The sequence below is a fragment of the Peromyscus eremicus genome, chromosome 23 (genome assembly GCF_949786415.1).
Source record: "Peromyscus eremicus chromosome 23, PerEre_H2_v1, whole genome shotgun sequence".
NCBI lineage: Eukaryota > Metazoa > Chordata > Mammalia > Rodentia > Cricetidae > Peromyscus > Peromyscus eremicus.
This window is the reverse complement of record NC_081438.1, coordinates 12,639,962-12,666,278: the sequence shown is the minus strand read 5'-3', so window position 1 is coordinate 12,666,278 and position 26,317 is coordinate 12,639,962. Positions and strand designations below refer to the sequence as shown.

Below are 26,317 nucleotides of genomic sequence, written 5' to 3'. Positions count from 1 at the left end.
CTGCCACTACACATAGCATGTGAGTAGTCATTCCGTGGGCTGCCACTACACATAGCATGTGAGTAGTCATTCCGTGGGCTGCCACTACACATAGCATGTGAGTAGTCATTCCGTGGGCTGCCACTACACATAGCATGTGAGTAGTCATTCCGTGGGCTGCCACTACACATAGCATGTGAGTAGTCATTCCGTGGGGTGCCACTACACACAGCATGTGAGTAGATATTCCGTGGGGTGCCACTACACATAGCATGTGAGTAGTCATTCCGTGGGGTGCCACTACACATAGCATGTGAGTAGTCATTCCGTGGGCTGCCACTACACATAGCATGTGAGTAGTCATTCCGTGGGCTGCCACTACACATAGCATGTGAGTAGTCATTCCGTGGGGTGCCACTACACACAGCATGTGAGTAGTCATTCCGTGGGGTGCCACTACACACAGCATGTGAGTAGTCATTCCGTGGGGTGCCACTACACACAGCATGTGAGTAGTCATTCCGTGGGGTGCCACTACACACAGCATGTGAGTAGTCATTCCATGGGGTGCCACTACACACAGCATGTGAGTAGATATTCCGTGGGGTGCCACTACACATAGCATGTGACTAGTCATTCCGTGGGGTGCCACTACACATAGCATGTGAGTAGTCATTCCGTGGGCTGCCACTACACATAGCATGTGAGTAGTCATTCCGTGGGGTGCCACTACACATAGCATGTGAGTAGTCATTCCGTGGGCTGCCACTGCACATAGCATGTGAGTAGTCATTCCGTGGGGTGCCACTACACATAGCATGTGAGTAGTCATTCCGTGGGGTGCCACTACACATAGCATGTGGAGTAGTCATTCCGTGGGGTGCCACTACATGTGGAGGAACATACGGTGTGCTGGAGGGGTTAAGAACACAGAGTCTGGGATTCAGTCCTTTGAGTGGCACTCATCAACTGGATGGAAGGCCTTGGAAAATGTCTGCATCTCTCACACTGAGCTGAAGAATGTGAATGCACAGGATGTGTAGAATGATGAGAGCAGTAACTGACAGTCCTTAACGTCTGAGCACTGACTGCATGAGCACCTGCAGAGTTCCTAGAACCCCAGTGGCCGCGTGACAAGCTCTGGTGTGGTGGCTCCTGACACTCTCATGTTTTTGTTGTCACTCGGGTGGAGAATTTGAAAGCTAGAACTGTACTTTACAGCTTAAACTTTGAAACCAGTGTTACTCAGACTGGAGCTACTAGAAATAAATATGAAATATTTTCTACTTCTAAATAACCTAGATTTGGATGAAGTAAGGAAGTGCTGGGAAGAATTATTTTAGTTCACTGAGCAGTTAGTGTGTGCTCAGTCTTTAAAAACATAGTTTTTAGTAATGGTTGTCTGCAGCAGGAATGTATTGTAATGGTGTTCTTGTTAACACAGTTAGAGTAAGAGACATGTAGATCAGTGTAGCACCTATGAGCATGGATGTGATAGTACCACGCCCAGCTAAAACTTTTTTTATGTGTATGAGTATTTTGTCTACATGTACGTCTGTATGCCATGTGCATGCCTGGTATCTAGGGAGACCAGAGGAAGGAGTTGGAGCCCCTGGAGTTACAGAGACTTGTTAGCCACCATGTGGGTGCTGGGAATTGAATCCAGGTCCTCCGGAAGAATGGCCAGTGCTCTTAACTATAGAGCTGAGACATCTCCGAAGCCCCCTGAAAATATTCTTGTAGCATGAAAATTGGACTGTTTACTATTGGACTGTTTGCTATCCCCAGTCCAACCTTTCCAGAGAGAACAACTGACAAGACATCCTTAGATCATTTTAGGTCTGTCTCTAAAGACAGAAACAGAAACAGTGTTGTTCTGTGAGTCTGAGAAATCTGAGTTACATTATACCTTGTTTATTGTGCATTTGCTTCTGGAAACATGTCTTGCAGATGTTTCCATGTCAGTACAGAAGAGAGGCCAAAGAATGTCCCAGAACACCTGTGTGTAGATTCTAAAAATAATAATTGCATGTGTTTCTGACACATTGTAATGTAGCTGTGTTTGTTCTAACAATGGAAACAGTTTGATCTACTAATTCTTTGAATTTAAAAGTTCCTTTAGGCGGGGGTGGGGGGTGGGGGGGTGGGGGTGGGGGGTGGGGGTGTGGCCTTTAATCTCAGCACTCGAGAGGCAGAGCCAGGCGGATCTCTGTGAGTTCGAGGCCAGCCTGGTCTACAAAGTGAGTTCCAGGAAAGGCGCAAAACTACACAGAGAAACCCTGTCTTGAAAAACCAAAAAAAAAAAACCAAAAAACAAAAAACAACAACAACAAAAAAAACCCCAAAAAAAACCCAGTTCCTTTATGGTTTTTCTCCAATTTTTTGTTTTGTTTTGTTTTGTTTTGTTTTTGTTTTGCCTGCATGAGGGTGTTAGGTCCCCTGGAACTGGAATTACAGACAGTTGTGAGCTGCCATGTGGGTGCTGGGAACTGAACCCGGGTCCTCTGAAAGAGCAGTCAGTGCTCTTAACCACTGGGCCATCTCTCTAGCCCCTCTCCAACGTTTTATAATTTAGATTATATTCACATTTTCTTCTGTTACTTTTAAGGGTTTTGTGTGGCTTAAGGTTTCTGGGGTATGTGTACAGTCTTTCATCAAGCTCAAAACTGTTGTTAGTGTTTTTCACACTCCAGCAGAGCAGCAGCTGGAGGCTGAAGAAGTGCCTCCGCAGACAGCAGGGTCATGCTCTCATCCCCTCCTCTGCCTCCAGCTGTCCCAGTTCTGGGTTTATCTGAGTGGTATACCGGGCCTTCAAGTAATAGTTTGTTTGAGAATAAAATTCCACTGTTAAAAAAGATTTGAAAATCAGTGAGTTAAATAATCAATGAGTTAAAAATCATTGAGTTAAATATGTGCCTCAAGGAACATATGAGGATTTCCCAGTGTGACTTTGCTAAATTTTATCACTTATAAGAGAAACCGCATTTTAATTTGTAAGTTAGTTTGTTATTAGATTCTAGTTCAAATCTTCATATGGAGGGCTGGAGAGATGGCTCAGTGATTAAGAGCACTGGCCACTCTTGCACAGGTCCCAGGTTCAGTTCCCAGCACCCACATGGGGATGCTTTATCTCCAGGGGATCCAACACCTTCTTCTGGTCTCCGTGAACACCACACACATGTGGTGCATAGACACGTTCAGGCAGACACTTCACACATGAAATAAAAATAAAGTTTAAATCTAAAAGAACAGTTTACGTTCTCATATGGTTGTGTCTTAGGACTAGGTTTAAAGTCCAAATTGCTGCCATTATTCCAAGTTCAGACAGCTTCAGATACTGGAACAAAATCTTAAGATCTTCCCTTTTCTTTCTTTCTTCTTCTTTTTTTTTTTTTTTTTTTTTGGTGGGGGGAGTGGTTTGAGACAGGGTTTCTCTGTAGCTTTGGAGCCTGTCCTGGACCTCACTCCGTAGACCAGGCTAGACCCGAACTCACAAAGATCCTCCTGTCTCTGCCTCCTGAGTGCTGGGATTAAAGGCGTGCGCCACCACCGCTGCTGCCGCCACCACCACCACCACCTGGCACAATTTTTTTTTACATAGAATATCTCTTTGTGGGTGGAGCTAGAGCAGCAGCACAGCATGCTGCAGCAGTTAGAAGTCAGGTCTTCTGTGACCAGAGTCATCGCCGACAGGGTGCTGTGCTGCTGTCAGTGTGCTTTTCTAGAAGCAGCTTAAGAAGAACCTCTTCAAGGATGCTCTCCCTAGTACTGTCTCCTGTTGAACTCTGTCACTGTGGTCCTCCAGGACATGCTCCGACAGCGCTTTTTCTTGATGTTATAACATGCAGCACTCTTGAGGTCGCTTGTTTGGTTTCTGCCTTCCTAAGAAACCAGTACTGGCCAAAGATATGTCTTAGGTACCAGACCACCTTCCTTCCTTCCCTCCTTCTTACCTTCCTCCCTCCCTCCCTCCCTCCCTTCCCTCCCCTCCCTCCCTCCCTTCCTTCCTTTCCTTTCTATCTACATGGTCTCACTATTCGCCTAGCTGGCCTGGAACTCAATATGTAGACCAGAGTGGTCTCAAACTCACAGAGATCTGCCTGCCTGGTCAAAGTTGGGTTTTTTTGTTTTTTGTTTTTTTTTTTAAATCAGGATATTCATATTAAATGCCTTGGCACTATTTTGCAAGCTTCAGTTAATGAGAAAACTAATCATATGTAACTCTTCACTCTGACCTTGGCTGTTTGCTTCCTCACATAATTTTATGTGCCTGATCAGAAACTGAAATTTGCTATTTCCTGTGGTAGCCTGTAGCCTAGTCTTTTTGTATGATTTTTGCCATTTCTTAGTCAACAACCTACGCTTCTAGACTGTGTTCCCAGGGTTTTCATTCAGAGTGATGTATGTCTTTTGGGTCTGGATTTTTTCAGAGCCACTAACGAACCTCTGGCTCCGTTCCCTTGGTCCATGGGTGGAGAGGTCACCGCTGGTTTGCAGTCTGTTGCCCTTTCTGACTTCGCCATCACAGGAAGCTTAGCAACTTGGAAAATGTGCTTAGTCAAATACTATTATAAGCGGCTTTAGACACAGCCAAGCGTCGCATTCTGCAGCTACCACCAGAAATCCTAGAGCTAAATAGGGAAGATTGTGAAATCTCTTTAACGACTTCAAAGAGAAGCGGCGCGGAGATAAGGGAATCCTGGCAAGAGCTGCCGCAGCTGTCAGGTCCCCGAGACTCAGGAACCACATTTTGACACTTGTCGTTGAATCATCCACCGTTTCAAGGGAGCCTAGGCAAACCTGAGGTGTTTTTAGAACCTTTCAAATCACATTGTGCTCTTTATCATGGCAGGGCCTGCGGGTCCTAAAATTTCCCAAGAGATAGAACAAAACAGGACCAAATAAATGTGGCTCAGCTTACAGTAATAGAAATAGTATGTGATGCATGCAATTTCAGATGTAAAACTCTTCATCTTCTTCCTGGAGCATTAAAGCCACTGGGACAGCAGCTGAAGCATTCGTTAGAACAGTGACAGCTGTGTGGTGGTCCGATCCCTGATAGACTCACAGAGACTTGGGAGGGTGTGATCAACCCTCTTACAGATGGTCCTGGGCCAGCATTTCACTTAAGGCTGATTGCTACAGCATATATCCCATTGTTCATTATAGACTGAGAAGACAGTGCGGTTAACTAGTCACTACCATATGCTCAGAATCACCTTGTTCATGCTTGGCTGCTGAGACTTTCTAATTTAAAGTTAAAAATGTAATTAATACTAACAGGTTGGGAAAGGTTGGGATAGAATTTGTGTACATGTTTATGTCACACTAGTTATGCTGAGTGTTGTGAACGGACAGCCATTGTAGTAGAAAACAAAGGTTGCTTGGAAACATTTTCTTTTTGCTTAGAACAGGTAGCGGCTCTGAGAGCAGTTTCCGAGCCTATGGGTGGTGTGCAGAAGAAGACAGCCTGAATTCAGACAGAACGGCAGATGCTGACCAATGGGGCATGCTGCCTCCGGACGCAGCCATGCTGCTTGTGGATGGTGGTATCTTATCTCCTTACTCCTTAGCTCCCTCAAGCCTGTAGACCCCTGTAGAATATAAATAAAGAAGTCTATATAAAGAAGTCATACGTATCAGTTGACAAGGCAGTTGACAAAGATATGATTTAATTAAGACATGGAAAATGGCATGGATGTTGGACTAATAGGATTTGAGAACAAAAAAGTACTCATTCTGGCCCAGTTGTTCCAAAAAGAACAATTATGAATTTCTCTTTTAAAGTATGCATAGCTAGCTCTTTATAGTCTTGAACAGCAGAAAGTACTTATTGTGTAGTTGTCTTGTAAAACTCTTCCAGCTAATTACTTAGAAAGTAATTTTCATGCCAGATCTTGAAGCAGAAAGTTTTCAGCAGGGGCAGATTCATGTTTTCATGTAAGTGTGCACAGTGAGGTTGAGAGTCCGGTAACTCTCTTGTCGTTCCTAATAAGCTTGGAAGGTGTCAGGGAAATAGGCTAGCCCAGACTCTGATCATTCCTGTAAAAGGTTAGAAACACAGTGAGTAGATAAAAGGAGAAAGAACATTTGTCAAGTTCCATCTTAATCACAAAGGAGCTGAGTCTGTAATATTGTTCCTAAAGGCAGAGCCAGCTCTGTAAATCATTAATCCATTACCCACACCCAGTGCATGCAGATAGATTAGAGCTCCAAATAATAGAGTGCTCACTTAGCACCTACTGGCCTAAACCATAAAACACTATTCCTGCTGATCTAGACATGGAGAATGAGGGCCGATCTTTCAGAAATGACAGTGTTGGATTCCATATGTAGAGGGCTACATATGATTGCCGCTAGCTGCTCTAATGCATTTTTCCACCCAGTGGCAAGCTTTGTATTTTACTTTAATGATGGCACATTTGTTTGAGTGACCATTACCGTGCATAAAGAGAAGCTTTTATCTTAATCTTGCAAAGATTTGTTGCTTATGTCCTTTGCCTTAAAAACTCCCTTTAAAATGACTGCTTGTTTTTTCAAACTTCCTGCTGACTGGAGAAAAGGCTCATCAGTTAAGAGCATCTCCTGCTCTGATTTCAGAGGACCAGAGTTCCCAGAGTCCACAACCGCTCATAACTCCAGCTTCAGGGAACCCGATGCTCTCTCCTGGCCTCTGGGCACCAGCACACACAATAATAGTAATAATAATAATAATAATAATAATAATAATAATAATAATACAGTAAATTTTTTTTGAAGCCTGGAGCTGGAGAGGTGGCTCTAAGGTTAAGCACACTTGCTGCTCTTGCAAAAGACCCAGGTTCAGTTCCCAGCACCCACATAGTGGTTCAAAACTGTTTCTAACTCTGGTTCTCGGGGATCTGCTGCCTTCTGCTGACCTCCTCAGGCACGGGCACACCTTTAAAAGTATTTTCGTGGCTGGGAAAGTGACTCAATCAGTAGTGCTTGCTGCTCAAACATAAGGGCCTGAATCAGTGTGATATAACCACACACATGTGCAAGTTCACACACATGAACACACACAACACAACACTTCATCTTTTAAAATATTTTTAAATTGTTCCTTTTGAGGTCATTCTTTTAATTTTAAATTTAAATTTACATTTTTCCCTTTTTTGTAGCTCTTTTTTTTATTTAATTTTTTTTCATTTTACATACCAACCACTGTTCTCCCTCTCTTATTTACATGTATGTATATTTGTGTGCCACAGTGCACTATTGGAGGTCAGGGGATAGCATGAGGGAGTTGGTTCTCTCCATTCACTCTTGGGTCCCAGGGTTAGAACTCAGGTTGTCAGGAATGGCTGCAAGTGCCTTTACCCACTGAGGTGTCTCACTAGCACAAAACTGATTTCTTTTAATGAAAGATTTATGTATCTATGTATTATGTGTTCAAGTGCAAGTATGCACGTGCCTAGTACGCATGTGCAAGTCACAGGACAACTTTTGGGAGTTGGTTCTCTCTTGCCTTGCTCTTGCATAAGGGTCTCTTGTCTTTGTGCTGCATACACCAGCATAGCTTAGGGTCTTCCTGCTGATTCTCCTGTCTCTGTCTCCCATCACTTTACAGGAATGCTAGGATTACAGATGTGCACGGATACATCTGGCTTTCTGCATGGGTTCTTGGGACTGAACGCAGGTCATCAGGCTTGCATAGCAAGGACTTCCACCTGCTAAGCTGTCTTCCCACCCACTTAAAATTATTCTTGTAAATAGCTAGTTCAAAATGACTTTTCTTTAAAATTATTTTCAATATTCTCTCAATTTTTCAACTTTCAAAGATTTATTTTATTTAATGTATATAAGTGTTTTGCCTACAAAAATGTATGTGGAGCACACATATATGCCTGATGCCCTCAGAAGTCAGAAGAGAGCCACAGATCCCCTAGAACCAGATCTGTAGATGGTTGTGAACCACCACATGTCTGCTAGGAACCCGGGTCCTCTGCAAGAACAGCAAGTGTTCTTCGCTTCTGAGCTGTCTCTCCAGCCCCTCCCTGAAACGTTTTTTAAAAACCTTCACAAGCAGAGAACACTCAGGGTATTTTGGGGGCCTGTTTTGTTCCTGTTGTCTTTGTTTTTGAGACAGAGTCTCTATGCAGTCCTGGCTGTCCTGAAGCTCACCATGTAGGCCAGTCTGGCTTCAAATTCAGAGATCCTCCTGCCTCTGCCTCACCAGTGCGGGAGTAAAGGTAGGGGCCACCTGGCCTAGGTTTTATCTTTAAAACATAATCTATGAATAAAATTCTCAACTACTCTTTTAAATTACGATGCTTTATTACCTGGATGTAGCAGCACATGCCTTTGATTCCAGCACTCGGGAGGCAGAGGCAGGCAGATCTCTGAGTTCAAGGCCAGGCTGATCTATAAAACAAGTTCTAGGACAGCCAGGACTATACAGAGAAACCTTGTCTCAAAACCCAACAAAACACCAACAACAAAAGATGCATTTATTTACAATAATCAACTTAAAAGTATAGCCTTTTCATTTAGGACCAAGGTGTTCTTGTTTAAACACGGGATTACACTATTGATATTTTAATCTATGTTTGATGATATAGAAATAAGTATAAGAGTCATATAACTTTCATTACCACCTTTCCTCCAGAGTTCAGTCTGAGACTTTTCCTCCTTGGTCAGTCTGAGACTTGTAAAATTCAATTCTATTTTGAAGTGAGTCTGCAGTTACTTTAATGAAAACAACTTTAAAGCCAATTTTTTTAAGTGCTCGCAGACGCAGAACAGCGGAGATAACAGTGACTATAGACAGAACAGTGGTGATCAGCCCACCCTCACCTACTTTCCAGCCCAGAAGTGGGGGGTCATGGTCCAGCAACGGGGAGGAGAGAGTGGTTTAGAACCCGTCAACAGACCTGAGGGAGGAAGACAGACCCAGGTGCACAGATTATATGCGGGGACTGGAGCTCGGACCAGGGTGCCAGGCCAGACAGGGTATGGGGTCTCATTCGTTTTCTAGCCAGCCATCCTCATAGAAGAATCTATTAATGACTTCCTTCACGGCCGAGTTGGGCATGAGCTATTCCTGGGTCAGAGGGCCCCGGGTCTCAGGTGGCTCACACCTACAATTGCTCCTCAGCATCCTTCGCCATCATGGTGATGCCGATGGGTGAGTTGCAGGCTTCCCACATCAGTTCAGAGCTGGTCTTGCCACACCAGTGCTTAGGGATCTCTTCCTTGTTTCCCTTCTTGTCCCCCCCCCCCCCCCCCCCGAGAGAAGAGCTCGTCTCTGTCTGCCATGTATTTGTTGTCCTTGGCCTCCATGTCGGCCTGCTGGGCCTGAATGTGGCCGTCATTCTCCCTGCCTCGTGCTTCCGAGGATATATCAGTGCCCTCTCGGGCTCAGCAGCACTGAGCCTGGGAGATGGGAGTGCAGCTCACTCTCCTGGTGGATGTGCCTTTCCTCAGTCCTGTTCTGGTGCTGCTGCTGATGCCAAGGGGCTTAGGGATGTCATCTGCAAAGCTGAGCGGCTGCCCCTTGGCCAAGGTGTAGGTTCACTGAAGACTGGCAGTGGCCTCACCCTCACTCGGCACATCCAGCTAGCACTGCCCCAGGAAGAAGTGTGCCTTCACAGACTGCCAGTCACGCTCCAGGGAGCACTGGCAGTCAGCACATGCCTGTTACGGCTGTTACTGAATCTTCAGGTAGTAGAGGGCCCAGTTGATAGGGTACACTACCACTCATGTGTTGCTGATAATGCTGCAGCCACAGCAGGCCACTGCCTCTAGGTACTTTCAGTGCCCAGCATTTACCTCTATCCTTTTCCTCCTGGCCCAGTTCCCACAGCCTAGAGAAGCAGTTCTTATAGAAAGCGAACACCTTAAGATAATGTTGAGGAGTATTCAGTAGTAAACATTATAACGAAGGTGAGAAATAACATACAGGAATCATACGGTTCCTAGTTTAAAGGAACCATCCAGATAAAACATTCTGGCTCAGCCCTGTCTGTCACTAGTTCCTCCTGAATTATTTGCGGAGGTGGATTATGGGAAGCAGAGTATACTGGGCTTTGGTTCTCAGTTGCAGCTGCCAGTTTAAAAGTTTCTGACTAGAAATATAAAACGAGATATGCTGGGGCTAGAGAGTTGGCTCTGTGGTTAAGAGTGCCTGTTCTTCCAGAGGATGTGGGTTCGATTCCCAGCACCCACTTAGCAGCCATAATTCCTGTTCCAGGGGATCAGGCCCCTCTTCTGGCCCACAGACAGTACACATATATATATATGCAACAAACCATTCATGCAAATAAAATTTAAATTTTTTTTTTTGTTTATTTTTTGAGACAGGGTTTCTCTGTGTAGCCCTGGCTGTCCTAGAACTCGTTTTATAGACCAGTCTGGCCTCAAATTCACAGAGATCTGCCTGCCTCTGCCTCCTAAGTGCTGGTATTAAAGGCATGTGCTACCACTACCTGGCACCAATAAAATTTTAAAAAAGAATTTTTTAGCTCCTCAATTCTACCCATCATTCTCCATCCTTGGAATTCAGCCTACTGATCTCACTTACATAAGTACTCCAAGCACCTCCTACTGCTCCAACTCTACACAGTTCCCCAGTCTACTGTTTCCCTTTGGTCTCTGGACCCTCTGGCCATGCCACTTCGCTGCTGAGTCATCGTCACTGGCCATCCCTCCAGGGACCACTGTCGTTCCTCGGAACCAGGAAAGGGAGGGTTGTTCTTACCCTGACCTTCTCACGAGTACATGGCAGAGCTTAGAGATGCTTCCTATGTGAGCACACCATTGCTGGGGGAGCTAACAGAGTATGTGCTTGCTTTTTCTTTGTTTTAGAATGTGTGGTATACCACACTGCTGATTTTCATTTCTAGTACGGTAACTGTCGATAGATAAGATTGTAAGACGAATTGCTAAATGGTCTTATTAATAAAAACCCAGAGCCAGATATTGGGGTTAAAACTGAGAGATCCGAGGAATAGGACAAGCCACAGCCAACCTTACCTCACCAACTCCTCAGTCTCCAAAGAGACCTACTTCCTGTATACTCACACCTATATGCCTTTTTGCTCGCTATCTCACTTCTTTTCTCCACCCAGCTACATCACTTCCTCTTCCTACCCAGCTCTGTCACTTCCTGTCTGTCTGTACAGACCTCCAGATCTTTATGGTTAACTAGTGTTGGAATTCAAAGTGTGTGCCACCACGCCTGGCTCTGTTCCCAATGTAGCCTTGAACTCACAGAGATCTGGATGGATCTCTGCCTCCCAAATGCTAGGATTAAAGACATATGCTACCATTGCCTGACCTCTATGTGTATTATAGTGGCTGGCTTTTTCCTCTGATCCTCAGATAATCATTATTAGGGTGCGCAATACATTGGGGGACACAATATATCACCACATAAGAGCTATATAAAATCTTGAGATCTTTGATCATTTTAAGAGGGTGGCTGGGCATGATGGTGCACTTCTGTAATCTTAGTTCTCGGAAGAAAGAGTCAAGAGGAAGATGAGTTCAAGACCAGCCTGGGCAAAATACAAAAGATTACATAAAGGGTATTTGAGAGCAGAAAATTTGAGAATCCCTGTTCCAGATGCACAAGGCAGTGACACAACAGGCCAGTGACAAAGTGAAGCAGAGACAAGCAGGCTGTTCCGGAAGATCCCTGCAGGTGCTCAAGAAATGATGAAAAGCCGAGCTTCCCAGTGAAGACTTGTAGGGTGAAGAGGATGCTTGCTTCACTTTTCAGATCAACTGTAAAAGTATTATAAATAGCCTTCTGCAGAGCGCTTTGGCAGAATATCAGAAATGCATGTTCCTTTTGACCATTTCTGGAAAAATACCCTACAGAAATTGTGAAGTGTGTATTTAAGGCTAGCATGGCGACACAAGGCTGTAATCCCAGCACTCAGAAGGCAGGAAGATCTGGAATTGCAGGCCAACCTGTGTCCCATAGCAAGATCCTTGTTTCAAAAAAATAAAGTGTTTGAAGAATCAATGTGTTTGTATTGTTTTGTATGATATTTAAAAGCCCAGAAATAACCTAAAGCCCAAGTGGTAATTAGAAGGAATGTACAGTGGACTGAAAACATTGGCGGTGATGTGTTTCTTTCTCCTTAATTAGCCAGGAGCAGTAGAATGCTTAGATGCTAAATGGCCACCTATTGCTTCTTTGTGTGGAACTATGACTCATGTGACCCTGGCTGTACCCTTCCCCTGGGTAGAATGTACAATGAATGCCAAATAATAACCAGTTCTCGTATAGTACGGTGAGTAATATGTGGAACTGTTCTTCCTCCAAAGCACTTCTAGCTTTTAGCTTTTAAAAATAGTTGTGGAGCACAGCAAGATAGAGAAGGGAAGTTGGCCTAGATGTTACACAGGAGAGCAGATGAGCAGGGCTGATTTCATTTCGGGCGCTTTGCCCAGGACACTTTTAATAGAATGTATAGTTAGTTACTCTAGGGATTCTAAGTCGGTTATATCAGGCTTCCACATTTATGCTTTAAAAGGAAAATTAGCAAGTTATTAGACTAGGTACTTTGCTATGGCTCAGATTTTTCAAGCCGCTTTTATAACCCGTCCATTGACAATTCACTGTGTGGGGGCTGGATTCCGGAGTAGCAAGACTAACTCATTCTAGAGAAAAGCTTGGAGAGCCAGGCATGCTTGTGATCCTAGCCTGGGAAGTGGAGGCAAGAGTGTCAGTTCAAGGCCAGCCTTGGCTGCCTTGTGAATTTGAGGCCAGCCTGGCTACAAGAGACACTGAGACAGTCAGTCTCCCCACTCCCCAGTACATAATTAACCCCAGTGTGGTGTCACGTGCCTGTAACACCAGCACTCAGAATGCCAAGGCCGAGTGTCATGTTCAGGTTCAGTCTAGCCTGGACTGCATAGGGAGACCCTATCTCAAAAATCCGTGAAGAAAAAGAAGGAAGAGTATTCTGAACTTCCATCATCTACATCTCATTTTCTGAAACTGTGGATGCTAAGTTCATGGGGTGATGTAGCAGAGCTTGGGGGTCACAAAAAAATTGACAGCAGCAAAATGACATGTAATAACCGAAATGAATTCAAAATCAAATATGTCCAGACATAATGCATCTGCAATGTTTTGGGCAGTGCTGACCCTCATTGTGTTGTAGGACCTCTCTGCAGCCCCGTTTGCAACATAAACGTACACACTGCACTGCACACACATCACACCATGGCTCACATTCGACACCATTGGCCTATTAAGAGTGGTAATGTTTTTACTGTCCATACAAAAGTTTCTGCTGTTATAGAAACATAGTGTCTGATTATAGAAAACAAAGACTGCGTATTTTCCCACCATCATTCCCCAGTGTATAAGTATCAAATTAGTTTATCTTTGGATTGGATTGGATTCCAGTGTTTGGTCTTATAAATGGCTGAATGAGTTACAGTCTTGAATTTCATTGAAAAATATAGGTAAATTAACCTTAGCCTAGGATTGAAAGAAATTTTTCAATAATTCTGAGATGGCCTTAAACATACATTTTTGTCCTGTGTGTTTATGTGAAGCAACATTTTCAACATTAATGAGTATAAAATAAAAATATTATGGGGCTGGAGAGATGGCTCAGTGGTTAAGAGCACTAGCTGTTCTTACAGAGGACATGAGTTCAATTCCCATGGTGATCACAACCATCTATAACTCTAGTTCCAGGTGATCCAACGCCCTCTCTGGCCTTCACCAGCAGCAGGCACACACGGTACACAGACATCCATGCAGGTGACACAGCCATACACATAAAGTTTTTAAAAAGCGAGTATTTAAGTGGTGCATGGTGGCACAGCACACACCTTCAGTCCCAGCACTCAGGAGGCAGAGCCAGGCAGATCACTGTGAGTTCAAGGCCAGCCTGGTCTACAGAGTGAGTTCCAGGACAGCTAGGGCTAGACAGACAAACTCTGTCTCAAAAAACCAGGAACAAAACAAAATAAAAAGAAGCACTGTGCTTTCTCTGTAGTTGCTAATGAACTATCTCATGTTGGGTAATGCAGGAGCTTGCTGTTATATGGAAGTGGTTTATAGCAGACGGGGTTCTTAAGATAGAATCTTTCGTCATTATATATTTAATAAAATGCTGCTTATGGTAGAAAGAATACACACTTAGAAAGGAAGAAATGGTCTATCAGAGGAGTGGGTGTTAGAAGTGTTCCTTTTCAGTAGTTTCTCATGCAGTATTCTTAACTTCGTAAATTTTAGGATGAGTCCCTATCCTGTGTCAGAGATGCTTCCTAAGGAAATGGCCACAGTCCATTCCTCAGGTGACAGTAGTCACTGTTGCTGACCCTGGTTTTCTGTATTGAGCCCAGCAAATCGAGTAAACTTCTAGCAGAACACAGTCATTCATGAAACGCCATGATGAGACCAGGCCAGAGCTATTCATGACCTCTTCCTTCTTTAGGCCTTCGTACTGTTAGAGAGTTGAATTTCTGTTTTATTGATTTGTTTTTTGTTTGTTTGTTTTTTCCTTATTTGTAAAGTTGGGGTTGTTTGTTTTTTTGTTTTTGTTTTTGTTTTTGTTTTTCAAGATAGGGTTTCTCTGCATAGCTTGGCTGTCCTGGATCTCGCTCTGTAGACCAGGCTGTCCTTGAACTCACAGAGATCCGCTTGGCTCTGTCTCCCGAGTGCTGGGATTAAAGGTGTGCACCACCACTGCCCAACTTATTTGTAAAGTTTTAAGTGAAAAGCTTCTATATAAGGATTCAGAATATTTAAGTTCAAAAATGAAGATACACACACACACACACACACACACGTAGTTTAATTAAGCAGTTAGTCTTGATGCTGGAGAGATGACTCAGTGATTAAGAGCACTTGTTGATCTTAGAGAGGAACCAGGTTCATAGCTGGGCATGGTGGCACATGCCTGGCTAGCCTGGTCTACATAACAAGTTCTAGGACAGCCAGGGCTGCAGCGAGAGACATTGTCTGGAGAAACAAAGACGAGCCAGGGTCAGTTCACAGCACCAATGTGGCGGCTCACACCAACAGTCACTGCAGTTCCGAGGAGTCTGTTACCCTCTCCTGACTGTTCTGTCTCCTGCCTGCATGTGGTACACACAAACACACACATTAAATGCATAAATATTCAGCAATTCATCTTTATGAGTTTTCTAAGAAAACTAGGTTATTGTGTATTTGTGATGCATGGGCTGCTAAGTAGAGAGGAGAGGCTTTCTAATAAAATGTGTTTATTTATAATGCCTGGGTACTTTTTTTTTTGCAGTTCAAGAGATACGTCAGTAAACTTCGAAGCAAGAGTACAGTTTTCAAAAAGAAGCATCAGATAATAGCTGAATTTAAGGCTGAATTTGGTCTCCTGCAAAGGACAGAAGAACTTCTTAAGCAACGTCAGGAAACCATTCAGCATCAACTGGTAATACCGCTTTATCTTGGCTGCTAAAAATACAAATGTCAAGAGCTTTACGGCTTGTAACTTTATGCTGAGGTCATTGTTTTTACTGGAAAATCATATAATTATTAATTTTCTTTGACTAATTACAGAGATGTCATATAAGCTGATTCATTTATTTTTTAATGCAGCAGTAAGCACTGCCTTTTAAAAATATGTGTGCTAACTTTGGGGTTATTAATAGACGTTGGAAGCCCAAGTTGGTTTTTCTTTTGGTTAGCTAGTTAATATGAGTAAAATTATCATTCCAAAAGAGTGACTGTAAAACATTATTTGTCATGGCCTACACATGCACTTCCAAGGAGCTTTGGAAAGAAATCCCTAGGGAAGGCGCCGTGGGGAAGTTTGCCTGCAGCCTTGCCCTTATGTTTGGGCTGTGGTTGGCAGGTGAGAGTTGAAGCTTTGCTGTTGAGCTCCTCTGAATGCCAGCTCCTTGCAGTTCTCTTGTGTGACACTTTCCCTCCTCTGTCCCCATGGGGAAGCAATTTCATCAGGATGCTGCTGTGACCGAGCAGTGCTAGCAGAGGTCAAGAGCATTTCACACATCGTTGACAAGATGAACTTGTCCGCTTTGTGATGATTTGCATAGTCTGCGAGAATTTAGGACTGAAAATTTACCATGAACCAAACATGGATTCTAGCAGCACTAACTTCAAGACTGACAGTAATAGCTGCATTATTGTTGAGATTGTTTCCTAATTTCCACTTGATTCTCGTGGCCTTGACTGACAATCAAACATCTGGGGATGTTTCAGGTTCCTCTTGTGCTCTGGACGTCTAATTCCATGGTGTATGTCCCGGTCATCAGTGTTTCTCTTCCCTTTACTTGACTCCACTTACACCTATGGTAGACTTCGTCACCATTCCCCATGGCCATTTTTATTGATATTACATTGGTCTGTCTGTGGTGTTTGTTCATATGTGTGCATGTGTCACGGCATGTGTAGAGGTCAGAGGACAACCTCTAGGAGTCTGTTTTCTCCTCCCACCACGTGGGTCCCAGGGATCAGACTCGCCAGGCTTTGCAGCAGGTGCCCTCACCCCTGAGCCATCTCATCAGCCCCCCCTTTTTTTTCTTATTGATTATGTGTTTCACCTTTTCTTTTCTTTTTTTTTTTCATTCCCTATTACAGTTTCTCATAGTGAGTCACTTTGGATTGTTGATTGTTTGTGTTTTGCTACCTTCTTTTATTTTTTTAGATTTATTGTATTTTTTATGTGTATAAGTCTTTAGCCTGTATATATGTATTACCTCAGAAGAGGTAATCCAATCCCCTGGAACTAGAGTTACAAATGGTTGTGAGCTGCCATGTGAGTGCTGGGAACCAAACCTGGGTCCTCTATAAGAGCAGCAAGTGCTTTTAACTGCTGAGCCATCTTTCCAGGCCTGGTTTGCTATCTTTCTTTATTTATCTGTAATTTTTATTGGCTGTCAGGCTCCACGTGTTTATATTTTCATGGCCCTGGCTGTAATTTTCCTTCCAAAGGAGTTGGTTTTTTTTGTCTTTGTTTTTGTTTTTTATTTCTCTGTGTAACAGCTCTGGCTGTCTTCGAACTCACTTCATAGACCAGACTGGCCTCAGAGTCACAGAAACGCACCTGCCTCTGCCTCCCGAGTGCTGGGATTAAAGGCATATGTCATCACCGCCTGGCAGGATTTAATTTTTTTTTCCTTTCAGATCACTTTAATCCAGTTGAGGGATATCATTAGAGCTGATATTTTTCTAGTTTTCATTATTCATAAGAATATAGTCCTTATGCCTCTATCAGGGACTTTATTCCTTGGAATTGGTTGTTTCTGTTGGGCCTAGATCTGACTGTGAGGTTGTTATACCTGTACGTCTGAGATGCAGCCCTTCTGAGGCATTAGCTGGAAGACGGGGCACTTCCCAGCACCCCTATATGTTGATAAGTCTTGAGTTGCTCCCTCTGTCTTGCTTGTATGGTGAAAATGTTGAAATCTGTGTCCATCTCTTAAGCAATCATACTGGTTTCTGAGTATCTTCCTTGGTTGTACACAGCTTAGGGGTTTGATTTTGCCTATAGACGAAACTATGTACAGAATTGTAAGCTCATTCTCTGTGATTCCTTCTTCTCTTTTATGTCTAGTCCTGTTGGCAGCCCAGAAATCCAACCCTTTGGAATGAATTTATTTATTTATTTTTGTTTTTTGTTTTTTGAGACAGGGTTTCTCTGTGTAGTTTTGGTGCCTGTCCTGGATCTCACACTGTAGACCAGGCTGGCCTTGAACTCACAGAGATCCTCCTGGCTCTGCCTCCCAAGTGCTGAGATTAAAGGCGTGTGCCACCACCACCTGTTTGGAATATTCTCCAATGGTATTTTTTATTCTTCTTTGAGATGGGGTCTTCTGTGTAGACTAGGCTGCCCTAAAACTCACTATGTAGTCAGAGCTGGCCTTGAATTCCTGATCCTCCTGCCTCAGTCTTCTGAGTTCTGGAACTACAGTCATGTGCCACCATGCCTGGCTTCCAATAAGGTTTTGTTTTGTTTTGTTTTGTTTTGTTTTTTCAAGACAGGGTTTCTCTGTGTGGTTTTGGTGCCTGTCCTGGATCTCACTCTGTAGACCAGGCTGGCCTCGAACTCACAGAGATCCGCCTGGCTCTGCCTGGCTCTGCTGGGATTAAAGTCGTGCGCCACCACTGCCCTACCTTCCAGTAAGGTTTTAAAACTTACCATGCCACAGAAACTTCTCATTAGATCACAAGTACCTTCGATTGTGAGTCCTTTTCTTTCTCAACCTTTTAGCAGCATTTAACGTAGCTAAGCATCCCGTCTTCCCTGGAACGCTTTTCTGCAGGCACTAGGGAGATGACCCAGTCAGTAAAGTGCTTGCCCTGTAAGCTTGAGAACCCAAGTAAAAGTCAAGTGCACCAGTCCAAGCCTGTGATCCTGGCATCAGGGAGGCAGAGACAAGACCATCACTGGGGCTCCCTGGCAAGCCAGTCTAGCCAAATTGCTGAGCTCCAGGTTCAGCGAGAAACACTGTCTCACAAAACTATGGTGGACACCAGGGGTCAACCTCTGGTCTCCACACATATGCAGCCTCACATACACGCGCATATGCAACACATTTTTCCTCTCGTCTTCCAGGATGTTACCCTCACATGTTTTCTTCTGAACTAACATTGCTACTCCGTAGCTGGGGTCCCACTTCCACACTTCCTCACAGCTTTACTCAGATGTCCTACACGTTCTCTAACAACCTTCTGATTTAAGTTTCCAAGTCTATTGTCGCCTTGAATATGGTCTACTTGCTTATCTTTGTATTGTGTACTTATTTCCACGAGAAATAAGCTTTTTGAGGGAAGAGCCCCACTCCTTTTTTGTGACTGCTCTCCACTGGTGCCTAGAACCAGAAGCTAGGGTATCAGAAGTGCCAGGTGAGTGAATGAATACAACTTGTCACTTAGGAATGCATGCGTTCACCGAATGCTTACTGAGTACACCATGTGGTTCAGGTTCCACACTGAGAATATAGCATTATTTGAGAGTCTGAAATTAGATATACTTCCTGTGCTTCTGAAGAGAGCGTGGCAACTGTGAATGTAGGTTTAGAGTGAATAAAGATGTGTTCCTGGATGAAGTAATGAGTGAGGTGAGTGCAGATTGTCTCTCTGCAAATTTATCATTCGCAACTTTTCAACAGAAATAGAAAGTGCTTCTCATGGGAAAAAGATGTCAACACTCATGGCCTTTCATTTCTTCCAGCGAACTATTGAAGAGAAGAAGGGTGTATCTGGGTACAGTTACACCCAAGAAGAGCTAGAAAGGGTGTCGGCCCTCAAGAGTGAGGTTGATGAGATGAAAGGCCGAACCCTGGACGACATGTCGGAAATGGTAATGACACCTCTGTCTTGTATATTTTATTGACTTATATGGTTAGAAGGCAGGTTTTTATATCTAATCTTCAGTTAAACATTTAAATATTAGTCTTTATACAGTGTTTACTTTATACTCTTCTGCCACATGCTTACATGGCTCCAGGGGTTGAGCTAACTGGGCAGTGAGGGAGTGAAGACAGACACACGGGCACGTGTGCAGAAAAGGGGGGCAGGTGGTCTGAGCTTGTGGAGAGGGAGGCTGCAGCCCCCACACCATGCTTAGCTGTTTACTATGGACCGCTGAACCAGGGGGCGGGTAGAGCTAACAGGGGCAGTCCCTGTAGGGCAGCAGTCTTCAGACTGTAAACAGCTGCAGGGAGAAAGCTTTGGTGGCGGACAGGTACTGCACACACTGTCAACTTCCGCACTTAGACCAGAGGAAGGTTTGTCCCTCCCTTGGGACTCCGGCGTCGGTCCTTGGCTCATGTCAACAACACACATTAATTCAAGACTTCACTCTCTTCCTACATTCTTTCATCTATTTTTTTAAAAATCAATCTCTTGAATTTTTCCATTGCAATATGATTGTTCACCTTAAAACAGTGAATACCTTGTATCTTAATATAGCATTAAAGAAGTATTTATGGTAAAAATAAGTACTAGAATTACTTCATCTTTGTGTATGCCCATGATGTTCCAGATTCAGGGCTGCTGTCCTCCAAATGCACTGGGACATTTTCATCAGGCATAATTTTGACATCTTTCACTATTGGTAAATGGTTGCTGCCCCAAACTCAGAGACTACCTTGGGTATTATCCTAGAACTTTCTGGTTTTGCCCAAATCTAGTTCCTAAGAAAAGATTAGTATTTAGTATAGAGGAGGCCTTCAGGACCCCTGCTCTTAATTCGGATTAAGTATATTGGAACTCACCCACGCATATTTGTGTGTATTTTACATGACCTCCTGGGGTGCATGTGTCTTAACAGACTGTATCACTATAGTGGCATATAGGTAACTTCGTAGTTTCTTTATGCAGTCAGTGTTAGATTATAAACATTTCCTCATCATGCTTTGCAATCATAATCATTGACATTTGGAACCAGTAAGTGGCATTTCACCTTGCTAAGAAGTTAACATCTGGGCTGGAGAGATGGCTCAGTGGTTAAGAGCATTGACTACTCTTCTGGAGGTCCTGAGTTCAATTCCCAGCAACCACATGGTGGCTCACAACCACCTGTAATGAGATCTGGTGCCCTCTTCTGGCCTGCAGGGATACATGCAGGCAGAATACTGTATACTTAATAAATAAATAAATAAATCTTTAAAAAAAAAAAAAAAAAAAAAAGAAGTTAACATCTACTAGCCAGGTGTAGTAGCACATGCCTTTAGTTCCAGCACTTGGGAGGCAGAGGCAAGAGGATCTCTCTGAGTTCGAGGCCAGCCTGGTCTACATAATGAGTTCTAGGACAGCCAGAGCTATATAAATGACACCCTGTCTCCTGCCTCCCACCCCCAGCCCCCCCACCATACCACACCACCCTGCAAAAAGAAAACAAACACACAAACAAAAAAGAAAGAAAAAGGAAGTTAACATTTACTAAATCCCTTTCCTGTTGCTCGCACTGAGGTAATTGACAGGTTTTATTTTCTTTAAGTCTTTATTTAACTGCAATAGTATTTTTATGTATGCAGCATTTTTTTTTTCATTTTTGTAGATGTCATGTTTTTTGTTTTAAATGACAGGTGAAAAAACTGAATTCCCTGGTGTCAGAAAAGAAGTCAGCTCTGGCCCCCGTTATAAAAGAGCTAAGACAGTTGCGGGAGAAATGCCAGGTAAGTTTGACTCCGAGGTGTGGTTAGCTCTGTCTTGCTCAGATGGACTAGGGGGCCTCAAAGTATTTTATTGGGAGAAAATGGAAAGGAAATTATTGTTCCTGTGTTGCTGTGACATAAGCCAGTGATTACGTGGCCCACAAAGGTTTTACTGAATTGATGCTACTTACTTTGTCTTAAATTAATGAGGGTTGGGGAGGAGGAGGAATTCAAATGGAAATACAAACTGCAGCCAGGTGAAAATTTTCTTTTAAATCATTTGCATTTGAGAGCTGTAAGAATTAAGCCCGATTCTCTGTGGCCAGGTAAAGGCAGGGCATCACTAAAGTCAGCCATCGATGGCAGGCTTACTGTCCTGGCAGGCGTGGGGAGGCAGAGTACAGCAGGGTAAGTCCAGGTGCCCTTACTTGGATGCTGAGTCTAGCCACTGCTTTAAAGATGGACTGTCAGAAGAGAAGTGCCCTCCACAGCGGGATCCGGCGGCCTCTGCCATTTGGCATTAGCAATTACTCCCTCATCATTCTCTGTAGTAATTGTATGTTTGAGTGTGAGCCATTTTGCCTGTGCCTGAGGATGGAACTAGAAAGCCAGCTCTACATGAACACCATCTGTCAGCGTCAGCCCCGGAGTGGAAAATCACAGAGACTTTGGAGTCAGTTAGACAGACTTTCCGTCTTACAGAGAACGCCATGCAGTCTGAGATAGGTTTAGTAGCTTATCAGATAGACAAATGGGAGACAAAAGTAGGGGTCTGACTCTAGCCTGGAAATTGTCTTCTTCGTTTTTTATTTTTTTTAGACATGGTCTTTCTCTTCTATTACGTAGTATTTGTGTAGCCATCACGTTATGCCTGGTGACACTATCATATGTTTAAAGACCAAGAGCATTTTAAAATATTGTAAACTTCTTTTTTTTTTGTTTTGTTTTGTTTTGTTTTGTTTTTTCGAGACAGGGTTTCTCTGTGTAGCTTTGCGCCTTTCCTGGGACTCACTTGGTAGTCCAGGCTGGCCTCGAACTCACAGAGATCCGCCTGGCTCTGCCTCCCGAGTGCTGGGATTAAAGGCGTGTGCCACCACCGCCCGGCCATAAACTTCTAACTTTAATGGGCTACCCTAAGTATTTAGGGAATTCTACAATTAACTATTACACTTAGAATGCATTCTAAAATTGAATATTACCACTATTTAAAATCAAATGTATCATCAATTCAAGATTTACAACTACAATTTATCTAAATTTTTATAATCTGTAACTATGGGTAGCTGGTGGCGCACGCCTTTAACCCCAGCACTCGGGAGGCAGAGCCAGGTAGATCTCTGTGAGTTTGAGGCCAGCCTGATCTACAGAGTGAGTTCCAGGACAGGCTTCCAAACTACACAGAGAAACATCGTCTCAAAACACCAAAATAATTAATTAATTAATTAATTAAAATAAAAATTAACTTGAAAAACCAAAAAAATAAAATAAAAATAAAAAATCATCTGTAACTAGAACAGCGTCTTGAAAAGTTTATTCTCTTAGAGGTAATTGTATAGCTGCGTAATTAAATGAAATAATTACATGTAATTGCTAATATATCAGTTTAAAGTATACAAGCTGATAATTTAGTTTTCTTGAAATACTTTTTACTGAGTCATTGCTTTTTTTCTCTTAAAAGTAAAGCTAAGCTGAATGTGGTGGAGCTAGAAGGACCAGAGGTCCAAGGTCATCCTTGGTTATAGCTACATCTTGAGCTGGAAGCCATCATGGGCTCCAGGAGATCTTGTCTCAAAAAACTACAAAAACCCAAAACTATTCATAGTTCAAGCTGCACAGAATGTTTAAGGGAAAGAAAATGGAGTAGGGATATATAGCTCACTTGGTAGAGTGCTTGCCCGGCCTGCACAGAACCCTAGGTTCAGTCCCCAGCACCGAATGGAACTGGGCCTGTGGCAAACACCTGCAGCCCAGCCCTTGAAGTAGCCTGGGGTGGAAGGGAATTGAGGTCATCTTGGACCACAGAGGCTGCTGCTATAGAGGGGGCAGCCACGCCCCTCTACAGCTTTCTCCCCATCCCAGGCCTAAGGCCTGGCCTCGTGTCCCATCCAGTTCCTTCACTAAGCTGCTAAATCCCCAGTCTACAGAAGCCCTGTTACCTTGTGGTAAGGTCTTTTCTCTCGGCACAGACTTCTCCCCTTTGAAAGCTGTGACTGTGTGTTCTAGCTTGTGGTTTTGTCTTAGCCATTGTGTGTCTAACTGTCTTAATCACTCATTTCCTTAGACAGCATCCGTTAACTCCCACCTTGAAAAGTGAGGAAACTGGTTTGGTCTGGTCTTACTAACTTCTCACCGTTTTTAACTTCTTCGCCTCCTCTGGCAGCAGAGTTTTGTTACTATAGTGATGTCTTTCTCAGTGTTTGCCTGTGTGCTTTGATTATGTCACACTGTTGTAGCTGGGAGAGACATCCCTTGACATTCTCCCACTTGCTCCTAGCAACTTTTTTTAAAAACAAGAAAATTGCACACCTTTAATCCCAGCACTCAGGAGCAGAGGCAGGTGGATCTGAGTTCAAGGCCAACCTGGTCTACAGAGCAAATTTGAGGCCAGCCAGGGCTACACAGAGAAACCCTGTCTTGAAAAACAAAAACCACCACCACCACCAAGATAATAAACTCCACGTGTGGTGTGTTTTACCACACCTAAAAACTGCTTACAAAATCAAACAAACAAAAATGCTTTCCTGGTGAGCTGTGTCTTCTCTTTATGGTTTCTGAGGTTACTCTTGATGCTTTTCCTGGGGTTGTTTTGCTCGTGAAGCTGGTGAGCCAGGTTTCGTGTTGCTCTGGTGAATCCCTTTTAGTTCTTCTCACTCAGCTTTCTGTGCCCTTGTGATGTCCTGTATGTCTATGCACACAGAGAGCTGGCCTTTGTGTGGCTGTGCTACCCTGTGTTTACTCAGATCGTGGGTGTCTGGACTTTTCCTCTTGTGTATCCTGCGTACCGTGCTGGTTCTTTGCTGAAGTTCTTCCTGTCCCCCTTCCGTTCCAGGAGCTGATTTTTCTTCCTTTATTTCCTCCCTTTCTGTCCTCTACTTTGCTTATAATTTCCGCTTTTTCACACTTATTCTTGGCTTAATAAACACTAAGGTTAAGTAACATCATTTACCAATACACAGATTTTTTGGAATAATTTAACACCCCCAGTTCTCCCCCACACAGGTGGTGGTGTCCTCTGGCATTTTATTCTTATCTCTCCATCTCTGAGAGTAGCTATCATGGGGTTTTTACTGTCTTAATTCCTACTTTATAGGCCATGTCTAGTTTAGATTCACCTCATGGTTACCAGTGCTCACCATTGCTCCCTATATTTCACACCTTCCTTTCAAGCCGTCACGCTCCCTGAAGGTCATTCGTTTGTTTGTTCCTTCATTCATTCATTCGTTCGTTCGTTCGTTCGTTTGTATGGGGGCGCATAAAGGCCAGAAGAGGACATTAGATGCCCTGGAGCTGGAGTTAAAAGAGGTTGTGGGCCTCCTGACATGGGTGCTGGTAACCAAACTCAAGCCCTCTGGTTGTGAGCCTCGCCTTCAACCCATCTCTCCAAACCTCAAATTCTATTTTTTGGTTCATTCATTTTATTTTATTATGTGTATGTGTGTGCACACTAATGTCTGTCTCTCTTATTATGTGAAACAGAGTATGACTGTTAGACTCACACTTCTCCTCTTCTCTCAGCCTCCTAAAAGCCAGGATTACAAGCATGTGCCACCATGCCCCATGGATTGTGTATCTCTTGAATCCTGGCAGCGGGTGGCAGTCATTCAGTTATCTAGTCTAATGTTTTAGAATTGTCATAAGCGAGGAGCTAGTTTGGGGCTAATACCTCAGCTGGCAAGTTGTTAGCCCATGTGGGTGGAGAGACCTAAACCTCTAGTCAGCCTGAGTTCAGGCACCCATGGCAGTCATGCTGTATCTTGACTGATTTGGATTTCAAATTCACAGACTAAGAAAAGAAAAAAAAAAAGCTGTCATCGGCCAGTCGTTGTGATACAGGTCTTTAATCTCAGCACTCCAGAGGCAGAGGCAGGCAGGCAGATCTCTGAGGTTGAGACCAGACTGGTCTACATACTAAGTTTAAGTTCCAGACCAGCCAGAACTCCATAGTAATACCCTCTTTGTTTGTTTGTTTGTTTGTTTTAAAGGAGGCTCTGTCATCAACTGTAGCAAGCTCATCTTATTGAGAAGCTGTTGAAGTATACACAGCTGCTGCCCTTTTTCCTACTTAAGGGACAGATAATTGTTACATCCATTTATTTTGGTGTGTGTGTGTGTGTGTGTGTGTGTGTGTGTGTGTGTACATGCATGGGAGTTAGAGGACAACTTGTGGGAGTCGGTTTTCCCTGCTGCATGGGTCCCAGGGATTGAATTTGGAGGTCAGGCCTGTCACGAGTGCTGGTACCACTGAGCCAGCTCACTGGCCTCCCTTAGCTCCTTTTGATACACACAGATCCTCTCAGTCTTTCTGCTGTTGTAGAAATGTCCCCAAGCCATATGGAGTCCACACAACAGAGACAGCACGTACCATACGACTCCTCCACGGCGGTGCTCGCTCGTATCCAAGAATGCTACTGTGTGGAACCAAGGTCATTTTCAGGCTGATTTGACCCTTACTCTTTAACCCCTGACCCTTTGGAAGTTCCCACATTGAAATCAGCTTGGGTCTGCCATGGGGTCCCTCAGTCCCAGTCCCTCACCCTCGTGTTCCCAGGGGTTTCTTCTACCCTGTGCATATCACTACCCCTCTGCTGTCCAGACTCATTTCCCGAAGAGAGCCACTGTCCGCCTCTGGTTTCTAGTTCTGATGATCCCACTTCCTCGGCAATTCAGTTCAGCTCTGGGGTTTAGCAAGTATTTACAGATACTTAGCATCCCTGTGTATTTGCAGCAGATTTTTAGATTATCTCCCTCAAAATGTGTGACGACATTTGGAAACTCCCAAAGGAGGCTGAGCTCAGGCTGACTCTGCCCTTCACAGCTGTGGAGTCTTTCTGAGTCTTCTCTGAGCATCCTATGGAATTAACAGTCAGTGCCTCCTTCAGGATGTTGTTGGAAGGTTTCACTATTGTCCAGGGCCCAGTTCCTGTGCCCTAATAGGGTTCAGAAAGTTCTTATCATGCTCTCTGTACATCTTCATCCTCTTCTCTGGATATTCTCAGACCCACTCTGACAATGGACTGCTCAT

The 26,317-nt window shown here is 43.8% G+C and overlaps 1 protein-coding gene across 6 annotated transcripts in view; it reads left to right on the top strand.

Moving 5' to 3' along the window:
• Ift81 (intraflagellar transport 81) overlaps nucleotides 1–26,317 on the top strand; it is a 155,747-nt gene that overhangs the window by 116,861 nt on the left and 12,569 nt on the right. For all 6 annotated transcript variants that reach the window (XM_059249699.1, XM_059249698.1, XM_059249700.1 and 3 more), the window contains 3 exons: nucleotides 15,234–15,383; nucleotides 19,149–19,277; nucleotides 21,007–21,096. In XM_059249699.1, the coding sequence (XP_059105682.1) occupies nucleotides 15,234–15,383; nucleotides 19,149–19,277; nucleotides 21,007–21,096 (369 nt within the window). The remainder of the gene's footprint in view (nucleotides 1–15,233; nucleotides 15,384–19,148; nucleotides 19,278–21,006; nucleotides 21,097–26,317) is intronic.